The sequence below is a fragment of the Strix aluco genome, chromosome 15 (genome assembly GCF_031877795.1).
Source record: "Strix aluco isolate bStrAlu1 chromosome 15, bStrAlu1.hap1, whole genome shotgun sequence".
Taxonomy (NCBI): domain Eukaryota; kingdom Metazoa; phylum Chordata; class Aves; order Strigiformes; family Strigidae; genus Strix; species Strix aluco.
In genome coordinates, this window is record NC_133945.1 from 19,004,111 (window position 1) to 19,027,025 (window position 22,915).

General features: G+C 35.9%; 1 protein-coding gene across 27 annotated transcripts in view; it reads right to left on the reverse strand.

The window, feature by feature from the left end:
• LOC141930165 (RNA binding protein fox-1 homolog 1) overlaps window positions 1-22,915 on the reverse strand; it is a 920,114-nt gene that overhangs the window by 59,712 nt on the left and 837,487 nt on the right. For 23 of the 27 annotated variants that reach the window (XM_074840613.1, XM_074840607.1, XM_074840609.1 and 20 more), the window contains one exon: window positions 9,926-10,006. The exons of the other annotated variants lie outside the window; for them this stretch is intronic. In XM_074840613.1, coding sequence (XP_074696714.1) covers window positions 9,926-10,006 — 81 coding nt within the window. The remainder of the gene's footprint in view (window positions 1-9,925; window positions 10,007-22,915) is intronic. 27 annotated transcript variants of the gene reach the window in all.

Consider the following 22,915-nt stretch of genomic DNA (forward strand, 5'->3'; position numbering starts at 1 on the left):
TTTAATTGGTTTATCTTTAGCTTAAATTTGTTTCCAGATCTATTTGATCTACTATTTCAACAACAACTGCATATACTGAAGTCACACTTAGTTTTCTTTATAATTAAGTATATATGGAATTATTCTTTTTCTCTGCCCTCCTTTGTTTAATCTCCTCTAATATACCAATAAATAAACCACCATTGGCTACTATCTACATTGATACCATTATACACTAGGGATTTATAACCTTTGGAGCAAAATCTTGATGCTAAAGCCTGGAAACTGTCTCATCCTTTTGTGTGAACTTTTTTAACTGTGAGGGTGACTGAGCACTGGCACAGGTACCCAGAGAGCCTGTGGAGTCTCCATCCTTGGAGATATCCAAAAGTTGTTTGGGCATAGTCCTGGGCAGCCTGCTCAAGGTTATGCTGCTTAAGCAGGGAGGGGGGGCCAAGGTGACCCCCAGAGACTCCTTCCAACCTCAGCCACTCTGAAATTCAGTCATTTGGTGATTCTGTGATTACCAGAAATTCCCATATAATCTCATCCTTCTTTTACTGGACTATATATCCAGCCACCTGATCCCTCAGACATGAAGGGATTTCTCTTAACATGCAGAAGAAAATGGAGGATGTGGAGAGATGAAAAATAACAGATGATTGAGAATTTTTTTGTAAAGCTATGTAATTACACCAACCTACAATTTTGAATAAAAAAGACGCTATAATTGATGGTCAAATTAATTATAGCATACTTAATAACAAAATAAGAGTACTGCACAGTTGATGTTACAAAGAATACAAATAGTTGATGTACAAAGAACAGTTGACTTTTCACAAAAGAAACTTCTAATAAACAAGAATAATCTCAGTAGGTAAAAACAAACAACAAAGCAACCAGTCCATAAAGGAAAAGAAATAGAAGAGATCAGAGAAACCACACCTGATCTTAAATTAAAGAACAATTTTCAAATATAGATGATCAAACTGATCTATGACTTGTCATATTCCTGGTTGTTGGACATCTACAAGTTCCAAGCAAATGGAAAAATTCACCTGTGTCTAGCTGAACATCATTCCTGAGACAAAGTAAAAATGACATGGTTATGGAAAACTAGATGAAGAATAGCACTACTATAAAAAGGTGACAAAATTTAGTAATTTGAATGTTTATGAAAGTCAGTTCTGTGGTGACCAGAGTTCTCTCTGGATGACACAAGGATTACTAAAACTCAACGGAATTATTAAACTGTAAAAAAGAACGTTGTCAGAACGTTGTTGGGTTGGGACCAATTTATTCAGGAAGTGATTGAGGAAAATTCCAGCTATTAACCTAATCCAAGCCATAATGGAAAAAATTGTCAAAACAAAGAATTGCACCTGCAAAGTCATGTAGATATTAAAAATGTTAATTCCCCAAGAGTACTTACTATTTGTGAAATTCAGGTTGAAGAATTTTGCTGTATACAACATGGTTCAAAGAGCCATGATTTAATAACAACCATCACACAATGCAAGAAAGAGTGACACTAAAGTAAGTCTTTATTTGAAACCAAATCTTACAGGCTAAGCTGAAAACCACAAAATTAACAACTTTACATCTGACAGACAGAATGATTTGAGATGTACGGTCAACTGTGTGTGCCTACCTACTAAAAATAAGTAACACAGCATCTAGAATGCAAACATCAGAAGCCTGCATCTAGGACTCTACACAAAGGATCTTATGTACAATAATATCGTAGATCATGACGCCAAAAAATATTAAACGTAATTCTCACTATTTAGCTGCATACAGAGAGGACTAAGTCCAAACAATCCTATTGTCCTAACTCATTGATTAGTCACGAGTACTGCCGGTGGCCAAGTGCCATATCTCCATTAACAGGAAAGTACTAAGTTAAGACACACGAGATGCTCAACTGTCCTTGGTCAAACATAATTTTTATTATTTGAACTAAAGAACAAAGATACTCTCCACAATTTACAATTAAAAATGTTATGCACACCATTCCAGTCATCTCCCACTCCCAGGTGTAGGATGGTGTATAAGTTAAAACAAAGTCAGTGGCACACAACTCAGGGCATGTCTATCTTTATAAAACTCTTAAGCGTGCTAGTTCAGATATACTGCACCATCACTAAACAGATTAACAGAAGAACGAGTATAAACATCAAGGCACTTAAAAACAGATTTGCAGGAGTGAAATGAAACCCATATTTACAGATTCTGGACAACTACAATACATCTTACTAATGACTTATAAGTCACCATGTAAAATACTGATAAATAGAAGGTAAAAGGACAGTTATCCTGAAAATAGTTACAGAAGGACAATATATAGTGAGAGAACACAAAAAAATGCTGTAACAAGAATTTCAGGCAGTGCTACCAAAAAAACCTCAAAAGAGGTTCACTTTACAGTTTAAAAACGTTGATACTTAAATCAAGAATATAACGTAATACATATGAATATAATTTTTCTCAATTTTGTTAATTTTGTGTTGTCTTTATACCTATCTGATTTAGAAGTCAGTGAAGTTATCCTACATTCAGAATTGTGCAACTTTATTCAAAGCAAGGTCCAATACAATAGGCCAAAACAGTGTTTAAAAACCTTCCGAAGACATTCCAACAAGAGATGACATCAATATTTTTCTCTGGAAGTGATACATGATTTTTCAACCTTTTACACTTCTGTACAGTGAGTGGCGGGAAATCATGGAAAACAATTAGTAAACTTCCTATCTTACTTATTATTGATATCTTCTTTATTTAAGCTTTCATGTAAACCCATTGTATTTTAACATACAGACAAGGAAGGTCAGTTACCACATTATTCCTGGGTTACTACGAGGTGGTTCTCTTTATTTATAAAGGCAATTAATTAATTCAGGGAACACATTAAAAGATAGTTTGACTCCTAAATGCTTCCATCACCTGGTTTTTACTGAGGTTTTTGTAACCTGGAAATGATGTGTGTGATTGGTCTACTCAAATGTATGGACCCTTTGGGCGGGATTTTTGCACTGTTTCATTCATGAATCTCAGTCCTACAATGGTTAAGTTGGCTTAATCATAGAACTCCTTTGCAGCGGTACTCTAACTTTTTCCTGTTAAGCAATAAAAAGCAGACAAAACCACAAACATGTAAACGAAACCTACTAATGTATATTTTAATTGTGATGAAATGACCTGCCATTCGAGTTTAAGAGAAAAGACACCAATTAAAAATTCAGTTTGCAGAAACCTTTTTATATTTAATTCAGAAATACTGTAACATAGGCAAATTATTTACACCATATGAATACTCATTCTTTAAGCTGTTCCTGATCCATACACCAATTCAAAATGGCAAGCTTACTAAACTGCAACTCCCTTACCAATAACAGTAAAATCACAACAAATAAATTAAGAAAAACTACAGCAATAAAATCAGAACAAATTAATCATTCATGTCATTACAATAAAGCACATGTCCATTAGGACTGAATATGGTCAATCATGTCTTACATACAAAACCCAGAAAAGGATATAGCAAATGCCAGGAGCGCCTACACTTTAGTTGCCTGGAGTCTCAGCATAATACTAAAACGACTATCATCATTACAATATAATTTTCAGGTAATTTCTTGTGTGCAACAGATTAAACCTGACAAAATCAACTGAATCAAGATTTCTAAACTGAATGTTTCCACTAATGATTCTGCTCAGAAGTGCATTTTAAAATCACCTCTTGAGAATTTGTATTTTCCCCATGTAATCTTCTTGGTACTGGAAATATCCCAGAATATAATAGAAATGTCAGAGGTCTTACTTCAATCCATTAGTAATGCCACAGAAAAATAAAACCTGCAATGTCTTCACTGAAACAAGAAACATGAAAATAGTTTCACACAGCATTTTTGAGGTAGTTTACTAATATTCCTAAACCAAGTAACCTACTTTTAGCAAGGATATTCAACAGATAGATTGAATAGACAGGCTTTAATTAATTCTCATTTCTGTGGCACAGTGAGTCCTCAAACAGACTAAATTTCACTATTGGATGTGGTATTTATACTTAGTATTTATGATTTTCCTTATTTATTCCATGCATATCAACAAAGTCCCAAACTATCCTCCACTTATGAATCAAAACAAAACACCCATGGGAAAAAAAAATAATTTAAAAATAGTACATGTGTCTCTCATACATAAGTCTTCGTAAGTTTTTAACAGAGAACATATATAAAAAGCAAAATTCCCGTATCATATAATTAATACTTTAAGCTTCTGTTATAGATTTTCCTTCTCTCCTGGCCTGTAACACATACCTTTGGCTCAGTAAGATTATTAGGATAATTTAGGAACATTTCTAATGCCTGTTCTGAAGTAATGGAATGTATTTCCCTACTTGCTTTAAAAGAACTTAAGCATTAAAAATACTTCTTGTCAAAAGTATTACAAGACCAAAGGTTTCCAGGGAATTTTCTGAAAGAACTGCCTTCCCACCTTTCAAAAACATCTCATCTTTGCCTTGTTGTTTTCTGGTTGCTCATAAGCTAAAATCCCAGGGCAACAGAGTTTATTGTTTTAATATCTGTCTGACGCAAAGCAAAAGTATTCTCTGGTGAGTGCTTATCTGTCATATATACTTCTGTGAAAGGAATATCAAGACAAATAAGATGTTCTAGGGCATATCATGGGATTAGGAATTTGGCACTGTCTGAATTCTGTTCAAAAATAGTTGAAATGATAAATACAAAAAATATCTACACCGATATTTTGAGGATGAGAACTGGAAGAGCATTGAGTTTTCAGTATTTTAATTATAAAGGCTTTATACTATTTTAGTATGAATAGAGAATGAACACTCAAGTCCATAAATGGGACAAACAAAATGAGAGGAAAAAAATATTCATAACTGAAATAGTTAAAACAGTAAACTTCTATTCTAATGACACAATGACTGTGGACTTACTTTGTATTAATTAAACTCAATGTAATGGCATTTTCTATATTGAAATGAATAGTCAGTGATCTGGAAATGCATTTAGACCATTAGGTTAATTACAGAAACTGATGGAAGTTTTATCAGACAATTACAATTAAAGAACACGAACAATGTGGGACAGATTTATAAGCATTTGTACCACCTCAATCATTTTTCCTGAATTTCACCACCACTTCTTACAAAATTGTAATCAATATATTAATTAAAAAATGGGCCAACTTCATTTGCCCTTGAGTATGATAAAATAAAATTATATCTGATTTATGCATTTTCATATTTTATCTTCTTGTATTTCTATCACTTCCTTGCAATATGAGAGATTTATTTATTTTTGATAAAAAATGAAAATTTATGGAAAAAGAACATGGATATTTTGGAGCTGATAAGCATGCTTACTGAAGATAAAACAACTCTAACATTTAGAAAATGTAAGCCAAAATTGACATTAGTTTAAAATGTACTCATTGAAGCCAAGGCAAAATTCTCTTTTATGGGCATGCAAAACATTTGAGAAATATAGGCAGTCATCTGCACATCACTCTGAACAATGGAGTGTAGCAATTTACTGGTTTACCACATATGTTACCTGTTCAGTCCAGTGAGCTGTCCCTTTAATACATGCTCAGAAAAATCTACCAGTAAGTTACATATCCAATAACTCTAGTATCTTTACTTTTACTTAGAGCTAAAATAAAGCCTAAAAGTTACAAAGATCAAAGTTGTGATCTAGAAAACAGTGAAGAACAGTTAGTTGCTTTTGAGCTTTTGTTAAAACTTGTAATCTCTCTCCCAATGCCTTCCATGGGACCTGGGTACGCACAACTGTAAATTTTGAAAAATGTGATGAACAGCTTTAGGCTGGCTTCCTTGCTACATCAGCTAGTACTTCGCCAGCCCAAGAACGTTGATTAGCTATCCCGGTGCACAAAGAAACTTTCTACTGGCAGGTGCACCTCCTTTGCCCTCTGCTGCCTTGAAAGGGAAGGGGAGGTTGTCAAGAAAATGGAGGTAGGCTCTTCATAGAGGCACAAACCGGGAGGACAAGAGACAACAAACATAACTTGAAAGATGAGAGGTTTACACTGTAAGGACATTCAAGTTTTGGAACAGACGACTCAGAAAGGTTGTGCAGTCTCCATCCTTAAAGGTGCCCTGGTGCAACCCAGTCCTTCCAACCTGAATTATTCTATGATTCTACAATTTCAAGTATTCCTTCTTTCCCATGTTTTGGCTCTCATCTACTTCTATTTCACCGACATTTTCAGGTACTTCTACATTACAGAAACATGGGGAAAATAGGCACTAAACAGTTTTCAAAAGTCTTTGCACAAATTGAGATTCGTATTTTTGCCTTTTTTAACCATACATACCCAGCTATATTACTGTCCTTTGTAGAACAGTGATACAGATATTCAGTGACAGAACTTTTTTCTTCATTTGAATCTTCCTTTTCTCCAGCAGGATCTTAATATTCTCATGGATCCTATTCTTGAGTGGCTTCAATTTGAAAAAGTTCCAAGATTTTTCTTGATACATTTCTTATTTAACAGTAGATACAAATTTCTTCAGGATTTAAAAATTTCCTGTGGAAGCAACTAGTCTAAAGAAGCAGGGGCAAAAAGAGACTGTCAGTTACGTGCAGCCAAACTGTTTGATTTACTAAGTTTCAGTGAGATATCATGGGCCTCCAGGAAGATTCCAGTAAACGCTTGCTTACTCACTGGGACTTGGTGTACTCTAATCTTTACTTTCTGGATATATCTCCTTCCAATACTCATCTATGTTCTGCATTAAGATAATGATGAAGTATTTAACTGAAAACAGTTGTATTAGTTCTGTCCTCAAGATGCCAATACTATGGGAATCTACAGCAGCCAAGATGAGACCATGAGCTTCCTTTGGTTGTCTCAATAAGGCAAAGAATCTGTCCCACCAAGGGATGTGAACACATTTGCATGCTGAAACTATGCTTTCTACATAACAAATGATCTATTCCCAGAAAAGATGTGCAAATGAAAAACTGATCCAGGTCCCATCTTCTGCTCCAGCATAAGAGAACAGATGATGCACGAGAGACTATTGTTACTGATTTGTTCCACTGCTCGCAGAAGAAACAGCTCATTTCTTTTTGTATTATGCAAAAGGCCAGAAGTGATGGAAGGAAGCAGGGCCATGTTTCCATCTCCTGACATATTCAGAGGTGTAACTAATCACTGTACTGGGAAATGTACAATGTGATACATAAAATATATCCCGGGGAAATAAAACGTCAGAAGGGAAAGATTAGCTCCAAGAAATGCACTCTTCTTTCTGTCCAGTGAAAAAAATGGGGTAAAAATGTTCAGAGTCATCAGAGACAACTAGTGACTGATACAATTAAAAGTTAAAAAGTTAAGTGAGAAATAAAGCTAGCCAAATTAAGAAAAATATATTTTACAACCATGTTTCAGTCCTTCATTTCTTACAGAACATAACTCGGGAGCAAAAGATGAACAGTCAAGTTAAAAACAACATTTCTAAAAAAAGGGACCATCCTCTTCCAAATATCTGAAAATTCCTAAATGCCATTAGCATTTAATGAACTGAAAACCTCTCAGATGGCTTTAAAAATCTCAGACTACTCTTTCCCTTCTGTTAAAACAATTACAAATTTTAAACCTCTTAATTCTTACATTGTAAGCTGTTCTAAAATATTACATGGTTACAATACTGGCAGTAACAGAATAAATGATTAACAAAGTATTCAAAGATGAAGGCTGCAATATTGTTGTCTACATGGAACGATAATACTAAAAGTATCAGTCTCCTAGATATTAATGTTAATTTATCAGTTATTTCAATACTACAAATGTGCATAAGAAATGGAATATAGATCTTTGAAATAATAAAAGAAAGAAAATGAGACAAAAGTCAAGCTTCAATTCTATTCACTTCTTAGAAGTTCCTATAGAAATGGAAGTATTTTACATCTTTATTGAAAGTTTTGTAATAAGGAGAAATTAAAAAAAAATTACAATCATTAGTAATTGTAGTATTTCTGTATTATTAGGAGTTGTTACCCTGTGGGGGAAACTACATTTTGGCAATATGAATACTGTACATAATAAAAGAAAAATCATGACTTGCAGACACACAGATTCAACAGAAGTGTAATAATTTCTACTGCAAGGGCTACTAGCAATCTCTTGTTATGAAACTGTGTATTACACATTGCCCAGTGGGAAGCAGATAGGCAAAGTCTGTTTACTTATGTATTTGGCATAATTGAAAACAAACAGGTGTTTGTTAGGATATCATTGTTCAAGGAGCACCACTGCAAAATAAGATTTTTCAAAGGGATTGACTCATGAGACATAATGGAAACTGTGAAGTACAGAGCTTGGCTAGCTATACAATGACTGTCTAGGGAATTAATAATAGTGGAAATGCCATACATTGTAAAGAGCAACCCTAGAAGTAAATTTCCTAGGATAGAACTCAGTGAGATAATAGGAGAACAGGGTAAACTTAAGAAAGGCTTTATTTAGAGCAATTCCCAGAAAATTAAAAACAAACACCCCCCCCCCCCCCCTCCCCACCAAGAAGCTCCCTAACAGTGAGATGAATGAAATGTTTGGACAATTTTCTAGGAAAATAATTTCAGTCAGAGATTGGTATTTTGGTCAAAAGACTGGTATTTCAGGCAAAAAGGAATAGTGCACTAAAAATGTACAAAAGGGAACACTGATTTAAACAGTCAGTATTTCATCTCTGTGTTACTACAAGGATTTAAAAAAGCCACTGCTTGGGAAAGGTGACATAGTACAAAATATTCTTGGAGCACCTCGAAGCAAATGCAGATTTAACTGATAATTTCCAATTTAAAACACTGGATATATTTTGTTAGTTCACTATGTATTTGTAGACTTCCGCTTTGAAACTAGATCCCATATTTATATGGTAAAAGCAGCAGCTCTAGGGATGCTATTCATAGCCTTTGACATATGAGTTACATGACTGTAGAGATGATCGCTACGGAACTCTTTTGTCCTCATTCCTGGTTTTAATTAATAAAAGAAATTAATTATTTTAGTGGTCTAGAGAAGCTTTAAGACAGTAGAATTGCATTCCAGATTGAACACAATCTTCATAAAGAGCATATCTGATAACATTGTTAAATCGGACAATGTAAAATATTTTCTTTACAGAGGACTGCTAAGAACACATAGCAAAGGCTGCTGTTCACCCTAATTCTGCAAGCAGCAATTAGTACTATTTCATTCAGCTAGAAGCTTCTTATCTGACTAGATTTGAGAATAGGCATCAGTGGTACCATTAATACAATCTAAAACACTCTCAGAAGACTCAGTTCCACTTCTGCTTCAGAATTTTAGAGGACACATTTCTACTCCGAAGCTTTGTATGGAAAAATGGCTGATGGCAGCATCTATCGTTTCATCTTGTCTTTGCTATTTTTATTAGAGAAGCTTTTTTAAATTCAAAATACTCACTTGCACACAGTCTTTTTCCTTTTTTACAAAAGACTTCATATCTATTTGCTTCCTGACACAAACAAATGGTGGCATGACATAAGACTTTTTGTTTATTAAATCACAGTTGTGACCAGGACAGAAAAAGCAACACAACTTCATCTTCTACACAAAATGCAGAGTGCACAACAGTACTGGATTCCAAAAAATTTCACTGTTACTGTAGAACTTCTGACCATTTATGTAGAACATTGCAATACAGGTAATTTTTTTTTTTTTTTTTAATATATATTCTGAGGATAAAGATGCAACTAAAACCACTGAATTAACTGTTGACATTACTTACATATGTTTATAAATACCACATTTACCTTAACAAGAGCTGTTGGGAAAGTTTACATTTTTAGGGGCCTCAATTCACATTAATGTGCTTTTGTCACAAAACAAAACAAAACAAAAAGCCATAACACTAGCTTACTTGTGGATGTGTATACTAGTGAACTGGGGGCACTGTACACGGGAGATCCCTCCTGGTTTGCCTGGCACAGCAGCACCCTGCCTACAAGAAAGAGAGAGAGAGTGGTATCTGGTTTTGGAACACTCAAACTAAACCTCAGTTTTTATCTCAAAACAGAAATAAAGTCATAACCGGAGCAGTGCAGTGAAGCAGGGGCACTTTTTGTCCTTTAACTTCAAAGCAGAACGAGCCCCAATAAACACGTACGATTTCACATTTGAAAAAGCAAAACACAGACATCCCCCAAAATACAACCCCCCTTCTTCTCACATGGGGAAGCTGGGGCAGGCTCCGAGCATTTGTGGGTGTGCCAGCCCCTCGCCCCGCTGCTCTCTCTCCCTCTCTGCCCTGGCTCCTGAAGCAGAAGGGGCTGAGTTAGCTCTGCTGCCCACCCGCCCGCACCACCCAGCCACCGACTTCTCTCCCGCGCTCTGCTGCAGTGAGAGGCTGCTCAGGCACACGCAGCAGATAAATCAGACCGCAAAGCTCCCATACACAGACGTTAGGCCAAGTATGATCTCAGTTATATCGCTTAAATTAACACTGGTGCAAGCGATTACTAATACGTGTGAAGATTTCAGTATTTTTTGCTCAAATGAGAAATACATAAACATAGGCTACTTGCCAGTATATTAGCTGGATTCAGGATTAAGAACAAAACCAAGTAAAAGAAATGAAAACTTTTTTTAAAGAAAAAAAGGAAAAGTAAAAACAAAATCAACTTAAAAAAACACTTTTGCAATGCATGTTCATTTTGAACAAATGACAGAAGTTTAAGCTTATTTCCTTTTTTTTTTTTTTTAAATGAACTCATATAAAATGCCTTACTATTTCAACATCTTTCTTACAATTATATCTTAGCAGTCTTAGCTGAATAAAGATAGAACATTGATTAGAGGTAGAAACAACTATACTTTCACATTAGGAAAAAACCTTCTGCTCTTCTGGAATACAGTCCACCAGGAAGAACAGGATGCGGCACATCTGGTTTTGCAGATATACCTGTATATATCTGCGTATACACACACACGCAAAAAAAAAAATTACATATATACACACACTGACATACGTCAAGCTGTCAGGATTTGTGAATCACACAAGTTCAAAACTATTAAATTTACATGAAGATTTGTGAGACTTTAGAAGTTGTGCATTGACATAAGCAACGTAACTCAACAGAGTTGAGTCAAATATGTTTGGATGCATAAGATAAATTACAAATGGTAGGCATGTTTTCCATATAGTATTACCGGAGCAATTCTCAATTTGCATTCCGTTACCAGAGCACAGTTCTTTCAGAAAGAGTTTTAAAAAGATTTCTGTCATTAACCAGTTCTTTGATTATTGCTTGCAGCTGTCAGTTGAAGAAATATGGGAAATACTGAAGGAAAATAATTCTTGGAATTTATGCAATTTAGCTAAGACTGTGAGCACTGGAAATCTCATGAAATATTATGCTTCTAACCTTTCCAGACAATAGCATACCCTTAAGTAACAGCATTTGGACATGCTTGCTTTTTTCCAGCTATCCACTGCTAAACTGAAAGACAAAACAAGCTAAAAAATAATTTTTCTCCTTACTTTAAGACAGTACATAGTTGACTATATCTGTATCTATCTCTCTCAGCCTTCCAGAAAAATCCACAACTGGAAGCTGTTAAATGAACATATACCCATTGTGATGCTAATGGCATGCATCATCTTCAGGCTAGTAGATAAACAGGCCCTATCAACACACTCAATTGACACTAGGAATGTGTAGATTGGAATATGAATGTATTTAACACTATAGATGCTTCAGAACTTGTGCTGCTACAGAAGCCTGAAAATTCAAGTGAGCTGAAGACATAGAGGCATTCATCCAGCGGAGTGAAATGAGGAAAAGAAAGGAATTATTAAAATCAGTAATTTCCGTTAGGTTTTAAGAAAAATGTAACTATAATGACTTCAAGTATGTTTAGTAAATATATAAAGGTTTTTAGAAATTGAAGATTATCGTTTATTTATATTATTCAACATAAATTCTAGAGGAAACTTTGCTTGTTCCACAGTCCATAGGGATTCTCCTGTTCTTTGCAGCTAACATTCTTACATTTTTTCTGATTTCATCTCATACAAATCCAATTTTCCCTACTCTAGTCTTCTAATTTCTAATGGAAGTACTTCAAAACAGATGCTTTTTTCATCCATGCTACTAGAGTGCATTTAATTTGTTGCATAGAGCTTTCTAATTATATTTTGACAATCTGCCTTCGAATTTGTGTATAAAATTAATACTAATACCTAAACCACTATTATTAGATTTTGTTAGAAGAATATGGAACTTTTAAATCTACTTTTGTGAGAAAAGATTATTTCTGCTGCATCTAATTTTGGTATTAAAAATATTAAAATTGTAATTAATACAACTGGGGAAAGATTGAATTATTTTCAATAAGATCTTCTGGATAAACCTCAGAACATTGAAACAATCTATAATTTCCCTAATGTAAAAAAAAAAAAAATAATAATTTTTCCTCTAGAATACTAAATTCTTGCATGATAGAATAAAGGCAGGGTTTCGTAAGAACAAGGATTTTAATATAAAGTTCTTAATATTTCTGTTCAAACTGTAATCTAATAATATCATGGAGCTGATGAAATTCAAAAAAGTATAGTCATGCAAGAGTTCATCTTTAATTCTGCAATGCCTTCTGTGACAGCATATTTAAAGCTGATATTCTCTCATTAAGAACAATCTGCATGCTTTTTTGCTTTTCTCTAATATAAGCAGCTACTTATTTGGTCACAGCAGACATGTGACCAGTGATACAGGATTTTGGAGATCATCAGCAGAAAGCTCCTCCTAACTCACTCCACGAAAAGGATCAGAAAAATGTTAGCATATATGTCTGAAGAGCGTATTCACTACAGGTACACAGGAGAGCTTTGGACAGACCGGTGGCAGAAGGGAAACTGAGGCAGCCATGCTGCTGGGTGCAATGGGAGAATAGCCTGCAGTGGCTGAGCAAGTCAGTGGGTTGTGCTGCACAAAACAGAGATCCCCCAGACTGATTTACTACTCATCTTTGGCGTACAGGCTTGCAGCACAGACAAAAACGTATTTTTCAAGATCAAAAAATATTCCCATTCATACTTCTCTTCCTCCAATGTTTTCTCCTAGAGTCCATGATTAAGGATGTACTGTTTGATTAGGTCCTTTGTTGAAGCACTACAGGTATTTTGAGAAAATAATCACTTCAAAAATATTCAGCACTGAGGAAAATGATGTGAAATCACTAATATTTTTAGAATTCTAAAAATTAAATTCCCAGTTGTTCCAAGATATTTGACTAAAAGCATTTTTCCAACCTTTTTATACTTTCAAAAGCAAGTTTTTGCGTATAGTTATATTTACATGATTCATATAAATTAATATACAGAGCATAAGGAGAAATCCCAATGTACTAGTGACGATGCACAGACTAGTCACTGCTCATACATGACATATGATGAAGTCCACTGAATTTCTCAAATATTCAGATAGCTAAGAAGTAGTACCCAGGAGATTTGCTAGTTTATCAAAGATCCTCATACACAATCCATGTCTGCTCTTGATTTGCTGTTCTAAAAGTGTAATTTAATACTGGTCTTTCCAGACAGAAATAGCGTTATCTTTGTTCTGGTCTGAAATATTTTTAAATGATGGGTTATTTCAAAATGTGTCACAGAAATAGATGAGAAACACCTAACTAAAAGGCCACTGTTGTACAATAATAGTGTGTTAGTTTCTATTGTCTCATCTGGCTAGGGAATTTAAAGACAGTATCTTGAACACATAATAGGTGTTAAGTGTTCTCTTAGCCCTTCCCTATCTACAGTCAAACAACGGGGCCTTAGTATGCTTTTAAATATGCTGTTAATTCCAAAAAAGTGCTTCTGGAGTGCCTTCAATTATTTGGGATCTTTCTATAAACAGAATAACACTCCTTCAAATTTTAACACATTCATCATTCATGGATGGTTGTGTTGACACTGAATTGTTTGAACTTGCAGCCCAGAAAGCCAACTGTATCCTGGGCTGCATCAAGAGAAGTGTGGCCAACAGGTCAAGGGAGGGGATTCTCCCCGCCTAGTCTGCTTTCCTGAGACCCCACCTGCAGCACTGTGCCAGCTCTGGGGTCCCCAACATAAGAAGGACATGGACGTGCTTGAGCAGGTCCAGAGGAGGCCACAAAAATGATCAGGGGTCTGGAGCTCTTCTCCTATGAATAAAGGCTGAGAGCGTTGGGGGTGTTCAGCCTGGAGAAGAGAAGGCTTTGGGGAGACCTTATAGCGGCCTCCCAGTACTTAAAGGGGGCTACAGGAAAGGTGGGGACAAACTTTTTAGCAAAGCCTGTTGTGATAGGACAAGGGGAAATGGTTTTAAACCAAAAGAGAGTCGATTTAGACTAGATATAAAAAGTAATTTTTCACAATGAGGGTGGTGAAACACTGAAACAGGTTGCCCAGAGCATTGGTAGATTCCCCAACCCTGGAGGTATTCAAGGCCAGGTTGGACAGGGCTTTAAGCAACCTGATCTAGTTGAAGATGTCCCTGCTTATTGTAAGGGGGTCGGACTAGATGACCTCTAAAGATCCCTTCCAACCCAAACTATTCTATGACTCTATGATCTATTATTAACAAGGAATAAAGTAGCATCATCCAAAAATACACACTTTCTTTCTTCCAATATGTTAAAAATACAAACGAAACCTATATTTGATTCCCACAAAGTTATATATGGAGTTTCACTTAAACAAGAGAGTTGCATGGTAAGGAGAAGAATCTAAAGTAATTGATGTCCAAAGGTGAGTTCCATAAGTCCAAATCGGTATCTATATTACTTTCTGACAACAAACCTGAAATACATTCAATTATTGAATAACCTGTGTATACTTGTTACTGGTAATGACAATGAAAATCTATGCTCTATTCATACACTTATGTAGTAAGTCCCAGACACACATATAACCTCACATTAGTTATTAAAAACAGGGGAAAAAAACCCCAAAAGACTGGGTTGGTGAAGGTATGTGTCTCTAAGACATTTTACAGGATTTCTTTATTCAAAAGTTCTATGTAAAATGCCAATTTTCTTTCCATCACTTTTCTAAGCATAGTGCATTATCACCTCTCTTAGAGTGTCACCAAAATACTCAATGAACTTAGGCAATGACTCAGGGAACAGCAGTGCATGTCACAACAAACATAATTTGTAAGCCATCTGCCCAATGATGCTTTGCTGGTCACATCATTACAAGCTTTTGAGAAACACCTCTCTCACCTGTTATATATGTTCAGTGTCCAGTACACTATGTCATATACCAGGGTTGATGGGTAAGTAAAAATCGAATGAGCAACAGAGTTTGCAGCTCTGGTAAGAATTTGGTGTGAGATTCTCCTAATTTTCCTCTCCCCTCATCTTCCCTCTGTAGTATAACTAACTCATCACAAGGTAACAAGGTGCTTCAGGATCTCTCCTCCAAGACCTGACATACCACACACAACTGATCAAACTACCTACCAGTATGTACTGTGAAGTCTTAGACTGGGAAAGACCTTGCAGATAGCACAGAAGCTGGGAAGTGGCAAACTTTTAAGCTCTGCTCCCATGCCAACATCCTTTTTCCTGACTCACAACTTCACCCACTTCCACCAATGGACAGTTGAAAGGTATATCCACTACTGATCACTACAGTTCTCAAAGATTGCTTTAGGAGGAATAGCTTGACAATGCAGCATGGCATAATCACTGGTTTTTAGTGGCAAATTTCGGCTGTGCCATGGTACTGTTGGTATGTGGCAAAGTAATGCCAGCTTAAAAACACACACTGTGTGACTGACTTGTTTCTCTTTACATCAGCATGCCATCCTTACCATAGAGGGGCTGTATTTCACAGGAACAATTTATGTAATGTTTCCATTAACAATAAGTAACAGTTGCAATAAACCACCCTTTCCAAATATAATTTAAAAATTATTAATCAGCCACAGACATTCCTTGTCTTGTAACGAGAATGAAATCACTATGTCACACAAACTCAACCACTGCTTGTACCAAAGTACCTAACAAGTCTAGAGAGTTTACCTGTGCTTGTTAGTGCTTGCTAGTTAGGTCTTTAGCTTATCATTGGCATCCAAGTGTAAATCCTTGTTCATGTACTGTCACCAAAAATCTAAAACTAGAAATGCATTGTGTAATCATGTAAAAAATTTGAGTGGTACTGTCAGTACTGCCCGTAACTGTAACTTTCCTACAAGATATGTATACTATATGATACATATATACAAATTCAGGTGCACACAAACTGATATTCAGTGATATCCACTGTCACTATCTTACACTGGGAGATGTGTTCCACTGAAGCTGTTCAGGACCTTTGAAAATCAAATCTTTATTCCTAATCTTTCTAGGTCCTCCCAGCAGACTAAAACGTATGTAAATGATGTCACTCTTGATTCATTGTAACTTGTTCTTGGTTCATTTGTAACTTGGAGAAACAAACATGAGAGAAATTCCAAAGTATAAATAAACTCTGAGCTGGTATTATACTATTCTTGAAATAGGATACTTGAATATATAAAATATACATTTATATTCTGCTGATAACTACAATGGGTCACATTCATAGGTCTGCCTGACGAATAAAGACTGCAATATGAATAGAATCACAGAATAAATGAAACTGGAGCCTTTCTGCTCAAACACAAACACAACAGTTTCACCATGGCCCTGGAGGGATTACAAGTAGATGTGTTTATACTTTATCCTCTCATATTGTGTCAAGACATTATTTTCTGTGTAAATTACCTATTTCAGTAAATCGATAAGACAGAGATGCAAATCTAATGCAATTAGATGCAGAGATGCAAATTACTAATCCCTCAGTTCTATTTACTTACCCCAGTGGATGCTGGTTTTAACTTACAAATAAAATTCTATTCTGAATGACAAGCTAAGAATATAAAAGAGCAAAAATTGAATCATCATGCGTAATCCTGGCTTTAGTTAGTCTGTTTCTTCCCCAGTCCATTCAAGATTCAAAAATTTCAGGAGCATGAAAAACATTTCAAAAATGGTAATACAATGTTTCCAAACTTTCCAAAACACTCACTTTTACTAGAAGCAGTTCTATCCTTGGAGATTTCCCCCAAAGCAATTTCACAAAGCAAATCTGACAGAGCCAAACTGACAGAGATTGCATACCATTGTGAAGCACAGCTTCATCTCAGCTACTTCCACAAATGAGTAAACAAATGAAAACTCAGTATGTTGAAATCTACTCTCAGTAAGTATTATGAAATGTAATTACAATGCAAATGTGTTTGGGATTCTGTAATCCAATGCCCAAAATGGGAAAAAATTAAGAAGACAAAACAGAAAACATTAGCTCTATGTTTGGAATACAATTCAACATAGTCTTAAACTGCTTTAGCATTAATTTACAGATGTAATCAAGGTTTAAAACACAGCAGAGTTGTTTTCCATTCCACTTAACTGTATTAACTTGACATTTCATATATTATTTTATTACTTTACATTTCAGAATAGTTTGTCTGCCTGACTGTCCATCCTAATGCATGGATCTTCCTAACTTTGTTATTCTTTTAATTAGAGGAATGTATTCCTCTGCATTACTGCTATTAACTTATCTAGTTATCCCACCCAGTCCTGAACAAACAAGTGTTTGATCCTGTAGTTTGTCTTAAATTTTCCTCTGAGAGATTCTTGAGCCATTGCTTTTTACATATATATATATATATAGTTGGTGTTTGAATTACAGTCTCAGTTTTATTCTATCAGACAATCATCAAGCATATTGTAGCCTAGACCTCAGGTCCAGACAGTGCACACCCAGGCTGACCTCTATTGTCAAGTAATTGGTGAGACAGTAGCAGTAGCTATAAAACAGCTGGTTTTATATCCCGCTTCTAAACCTACATCATACAGAGTCTGGAGAGTTTACTCTGGACCAGGTTTAGTCTTGTCCCCTGAAGCAGACACCCCACCACACACAGTTCAAAGCTGTCCAAAAGCCAATTTGCGTGACATACGACACTCAGTGTGCACATGGAGCCTCTCCTACAGCTCCCAATGCAGTTTCTTGCAAGCAGAATCTATTTCATGTGTACTGAACCTGCTCTGCGAACCCCAAGCCAGCATGTGGCAAGTGGGGATAGTTGTCAGATTTACTTAAAAACCATGCTAATGCTTCAAACTACTGTATTAACAAGACAACTCCAGGAAGACAGTTGTGAAATAAATATCTCAATATAATGTTTACAATTAGACAGTTTTAGGCTGCCACCATATTTATTTTAATTTATTTTTGGACCGTCACTGATTAGGAAGCCATAGAACACATTTTCACTAGCCCCCAAAATAATATTTAAATAAGACAAGTCCAAGCATTCTTCTTCTTCAAAAGATTCTCATCACGAGTAAAGCACAGTACTTAACTTTCTTTTTAGCTCTTTAAAAACTGATCAATTATATCGACAATAACAACAAACATACAAGAAGTTAGAAGCAATGTAACAGCAAAGAAAGGACAGTACAGCTCCTGATGATCAGAATGATTTCTTCTGTTTTATTAAAGTAACATTTAAACAAACAAGGCAAACTGCATACTAGGTGAAGTTAGGAGAAACATGGAAACATGGCCAGCAGATCAGGAGCCGTTGTTATTCCCCCAACACACACACATACTTGGTGCCAGCAAAACTGCACCTAGAATACTGCATACAGTTTTTAAACCTACTGCCACGCCAGTTCAACTGAAACATGGAGAAACTGGAAAGGATATGTTGGAGTGACACCAAGATGGGCGGGGGTCTAGAGCTCATGGCCTGTGAAGGGAGGTTGAGGGAACTGCACTTGATTAGTCTGTCAAAGAGGAAGTTAAAAGGCAATCTACTAGCTTTCTCTACTTGAAGGGAAGTTACAAAGATGATTGAGCCAAAATGTCACTGGAATTCTAGTAGATGATAATATAAAAGGTCAATGGCCACCAGCTGCCAGCTTGAGAGGTTTAGGTTGGATATTAGGAAAAAGTTTTTCACTATGAAGGTACTGCAACACTGGAAAAAGTTACCCAAAGAAGATCATAAATCTCTGTCCTTGTAGATGTATACAAATTCGTGGCTCACCTGATCTAGCACTGGTGTTGGTCCTGCTTCAGAAAGGAAGTTGGACTGCATGACCTCCAGAAGTCAGTCCCAACCCACATTTCTGTGATTTTTTTTAAGTAGTGTCTGGTCTAGTATCAAAAAAAATCTTATTTCATGGGTATAAAATGTTCAGGTATGATCACCACTGCATTCCACAATGATTAAGCTAGATCTGTGTGGAGGCTGCTCAAATGTATTATACCAGGTCACTGGGAAAAAGAGGACTACAGAAGGTTGCTCCTTCAAGCAAAAGCAGCCTTAAACTAAACAAAGGTATGTATCCAAGATGAGGGGGACTACCTGAGTAGTTGGCAAGGCAGCTGAACAGATCATTTGACTACAGAACTAAATGTCAAGATGTAATATGACTACTTTAACTTGGTGGCCATTGACTGTAATGCAAGAATGTGACCTTCACACTGCCCCTATAGTCTCAACCATCTTGCTGTCATTTGGGTGGCATTTTGACATGTTGGATATAATTAAAAAAATAAAATTTTTCAAATCATCAAAAGCATGAACCTAAGGTAAAGCATAAGAAGACAGCAAGCACGGCACTCTTCACACAGGTGTTATCCTAGCTTCCACCCATTTGCAGCTCAAGGACTTCCTAAGCCTAAAGCAACTTCTGGTCGATAGATTTCCCTCTCATGAGCTAAACCGTACTTTTAACACACATTGTGCTCTTTGCTAGAATAAGCTACTAAATCAAATAAGTTGCAATCACAATCACATGTTTAATTATGATTATACCTGGTCCTGTATTCATTCAGCGGTTCACAGAACATGTCTCCAAGTAGAATTCAGGCTTACTCACACATAGGAATTTATCATTCCAAGCCTGTCTCAAACACATTGCTTTATCTTTGGGTCAGACATTACAAGAGGAGTGAGTTTACCTAAAGAAATCAAGAAATTTTCATAAATGCTACCTGACAGAACTACCACTGAGGAAATTTTTTACCTGGCAGTTCAAAGGGAAAAGCAGGTTTTTGAGTTAGGACCTTCGAATGAGGAAAGGCATCTCACTCCTTTGTAAAAAACATGCGAGGCATACAGGAGGTACAGAGGCTAGAGAAATTTTGCCATTCATTGACCCTACTTCCTTCCTTCCAATACCTTTTTAAATAGACTTTTTCTGTTCCTCTATGCATTACTTCATTTCTACACGTTTTTTGCATCCCAGAACAGCTAATATAACAGTTCCTCACCTTGCCTCCCTGCCTCACCTCCGTACTTTGCACCCATGCCAGCTCTATCAACTTGTTGGCACTCATTTGTCATCTCAGAGTATTCTTTGTCTACATACAGGTAACTACTGATATGACTTCTAAAAAAATCTTCAGCATCAAAGATCTGACCTACCACTGGAGAATAGTATAAGGCTGCTGATACTGTACCATAGAGGGGATGCAGCACTAACTTACACTTAACAACTCCAAATCCATTGACTCCAAGCAGTGAGATAGTAGGGTCAGTGTGGTTTTGGTGTGTAGTTACCTAAGACTAGTTCAGGTGGGATATATCAGTAGTATGAACTCAGGATGTCTTGCAGAAAACTCAAGACCTATGGCTCAGCAAGACTGTACCAACAAGTAAACAGATCAAAAGCCCCCCAACAAACACCTCCTTTCTCCTGTTTTGAAAGAATGCCAACTTTCAGCAAACACGCAGTTTCTGTTTTTCCAGATTCTACTTGTGCACAAATTCATCATAATCCAGTATCAAATGATTCCTCTACACCAGACTGTGGTCAAAATTCCTGAACTTTTACACTGAAGAATCAGGAACTCCCTTCTTCACCACTCTCTATCTTCTGTTATACCATAAAATAATCAAGTGTATAGAATTTCCTTAGAGATCAACATAGGAACAGTATCAAAGCCTAAGTGTATACTGTATTATTAGATATACATCCAAGCAGAAGAAACATCTTTAAAAGGGTAATACTGACAGTATCTGTGATTTTCTCTTTAAAATGTGTAGACTTTGATACAATGATAAATATAGGTTGATTAACCTTGCTCCAGATTTAAATGTATAACCAATTAACTAAATTAATCTTTCAAAAAATAAGTGTCACTAGCATTATTCTTTGAATAATCCTTGTTTAGTTTCCATAATGGTATACATTTTAATGAAAAATTCATTATAATGTAGCATAAGGCATAATTAATTCTGGAAGATTTTTTTGAGTAAATAGCTAGTACAGATGCTGAATTCCATTTTTCTACCAGCTTTATTAATCTTTCATAAACCAGTATTTCCACTATAATGGCTTGTAACAGCTCCGCAGAAGTTATAGAAATGCATTAGTTATCATCAGTGGTGTTAATCTAACTAGGATGTCATCACTTGTATGATGGTACTTTAACAGTACGATTTTTGAAACAACAGCCACAGCTTTGTTTCATGCTTTGAAAAGGAGCATCTATATATAACAGATGGAATATTAAACAATAATTATTTAATTTTTCTGTAGTTAGAAAATTACTTGAACTGTTTAGCTAACAATGTCGAGAATACATTTACTTAGGAAAATCTGCTTAGTCAATGGCTAAGTTCAAAGTGTATGTAATCAAATTGTAAGATGAATTAATCTATGTAGTGACAGACAGCCAATTTTCACCAAAATTATGCTTTACAGATATGGTACAGTGAACTTTTACCCTAGGATTAGAATTGCTGCGCAAGCATATAATTCAGCTTCACAAACTCCAGACACCTTCACTGAGAAGTGTTTCTAGGGTATTTGCTGAGCTTATGCAAGAGTCATTTAAATTCAAAGAGAAACACTAGAAAGATGAAATGAATCCCAGGTGCTCTTACACTCCCGAAATAGATGCTTTAAGACATGAACAAAGAGAATTAGTGTTAGCAAACATACAGGAATCCTCTCTTCCCCTGGATTCCTCTTATTTAAGTGCATGTTTATATCTATAGTACTATGGTATTTCTTCAATTACTTATATATAACATTATATTTCAAAGTTTAAAACAAACTTGTGAAAGTTTGAAAAATCTGTTTCTTGAAGGATACTGCTGGCTTCCAAATCCACAGCATGCTAAAAAGCCCCAGGCATCTAAAACGTCTCTGTCTTCTGAGGGCATATAAAACAGTCAAAAGCACAAGTTCTTCCCCTTTCTTTCATTTTAACTGATGAGGAAAATTTTCCAAGCCACCCTGGAATGATAACTACTAACTGCCCAAGAAACCGGGTGCCTACAATAGTCCTCACTGGGTTAAGACTATTTATGAAGTGAAAACATCTACTCAGCTATGTAGGATGACTCTTGAAACTAGCTTCTGAAAAACTAGCCCTTCATGACTATTCAGGAAAAATAATATGTAATTAGTCACCTAAGTGAAAAGGTAATGGGATCTCTATTACTTGTCATGGAGCTGTGCTCCATGACTGGTTCTAATGATTCTTCCTCACTAGTCTTAAGACCTTTCTTTCTCTACTGCCAACTTAAATTTTGAAATTTTTAAAATATTTTTTGTTGGATATGACCAGACAAGAATATTTTCTCATGTGCGTCACTGTGAATTCAACTGTTCTCTGAAAGAAGATTCACTAGATTTCCAGGTTCTTTCTGTAACACCTCACTTTGCACACTGGAACTATCAAAAAAAAAGCCTCTCCAACAGGTATGCACCCTGAAATCTATTTTTTGCCACTTACAAGGACAAAGTCTTTTAAAATGGCCCTACTGCATCTCAAGCTATCTGTTTTAAAGGACTGATCTGTTGTAGT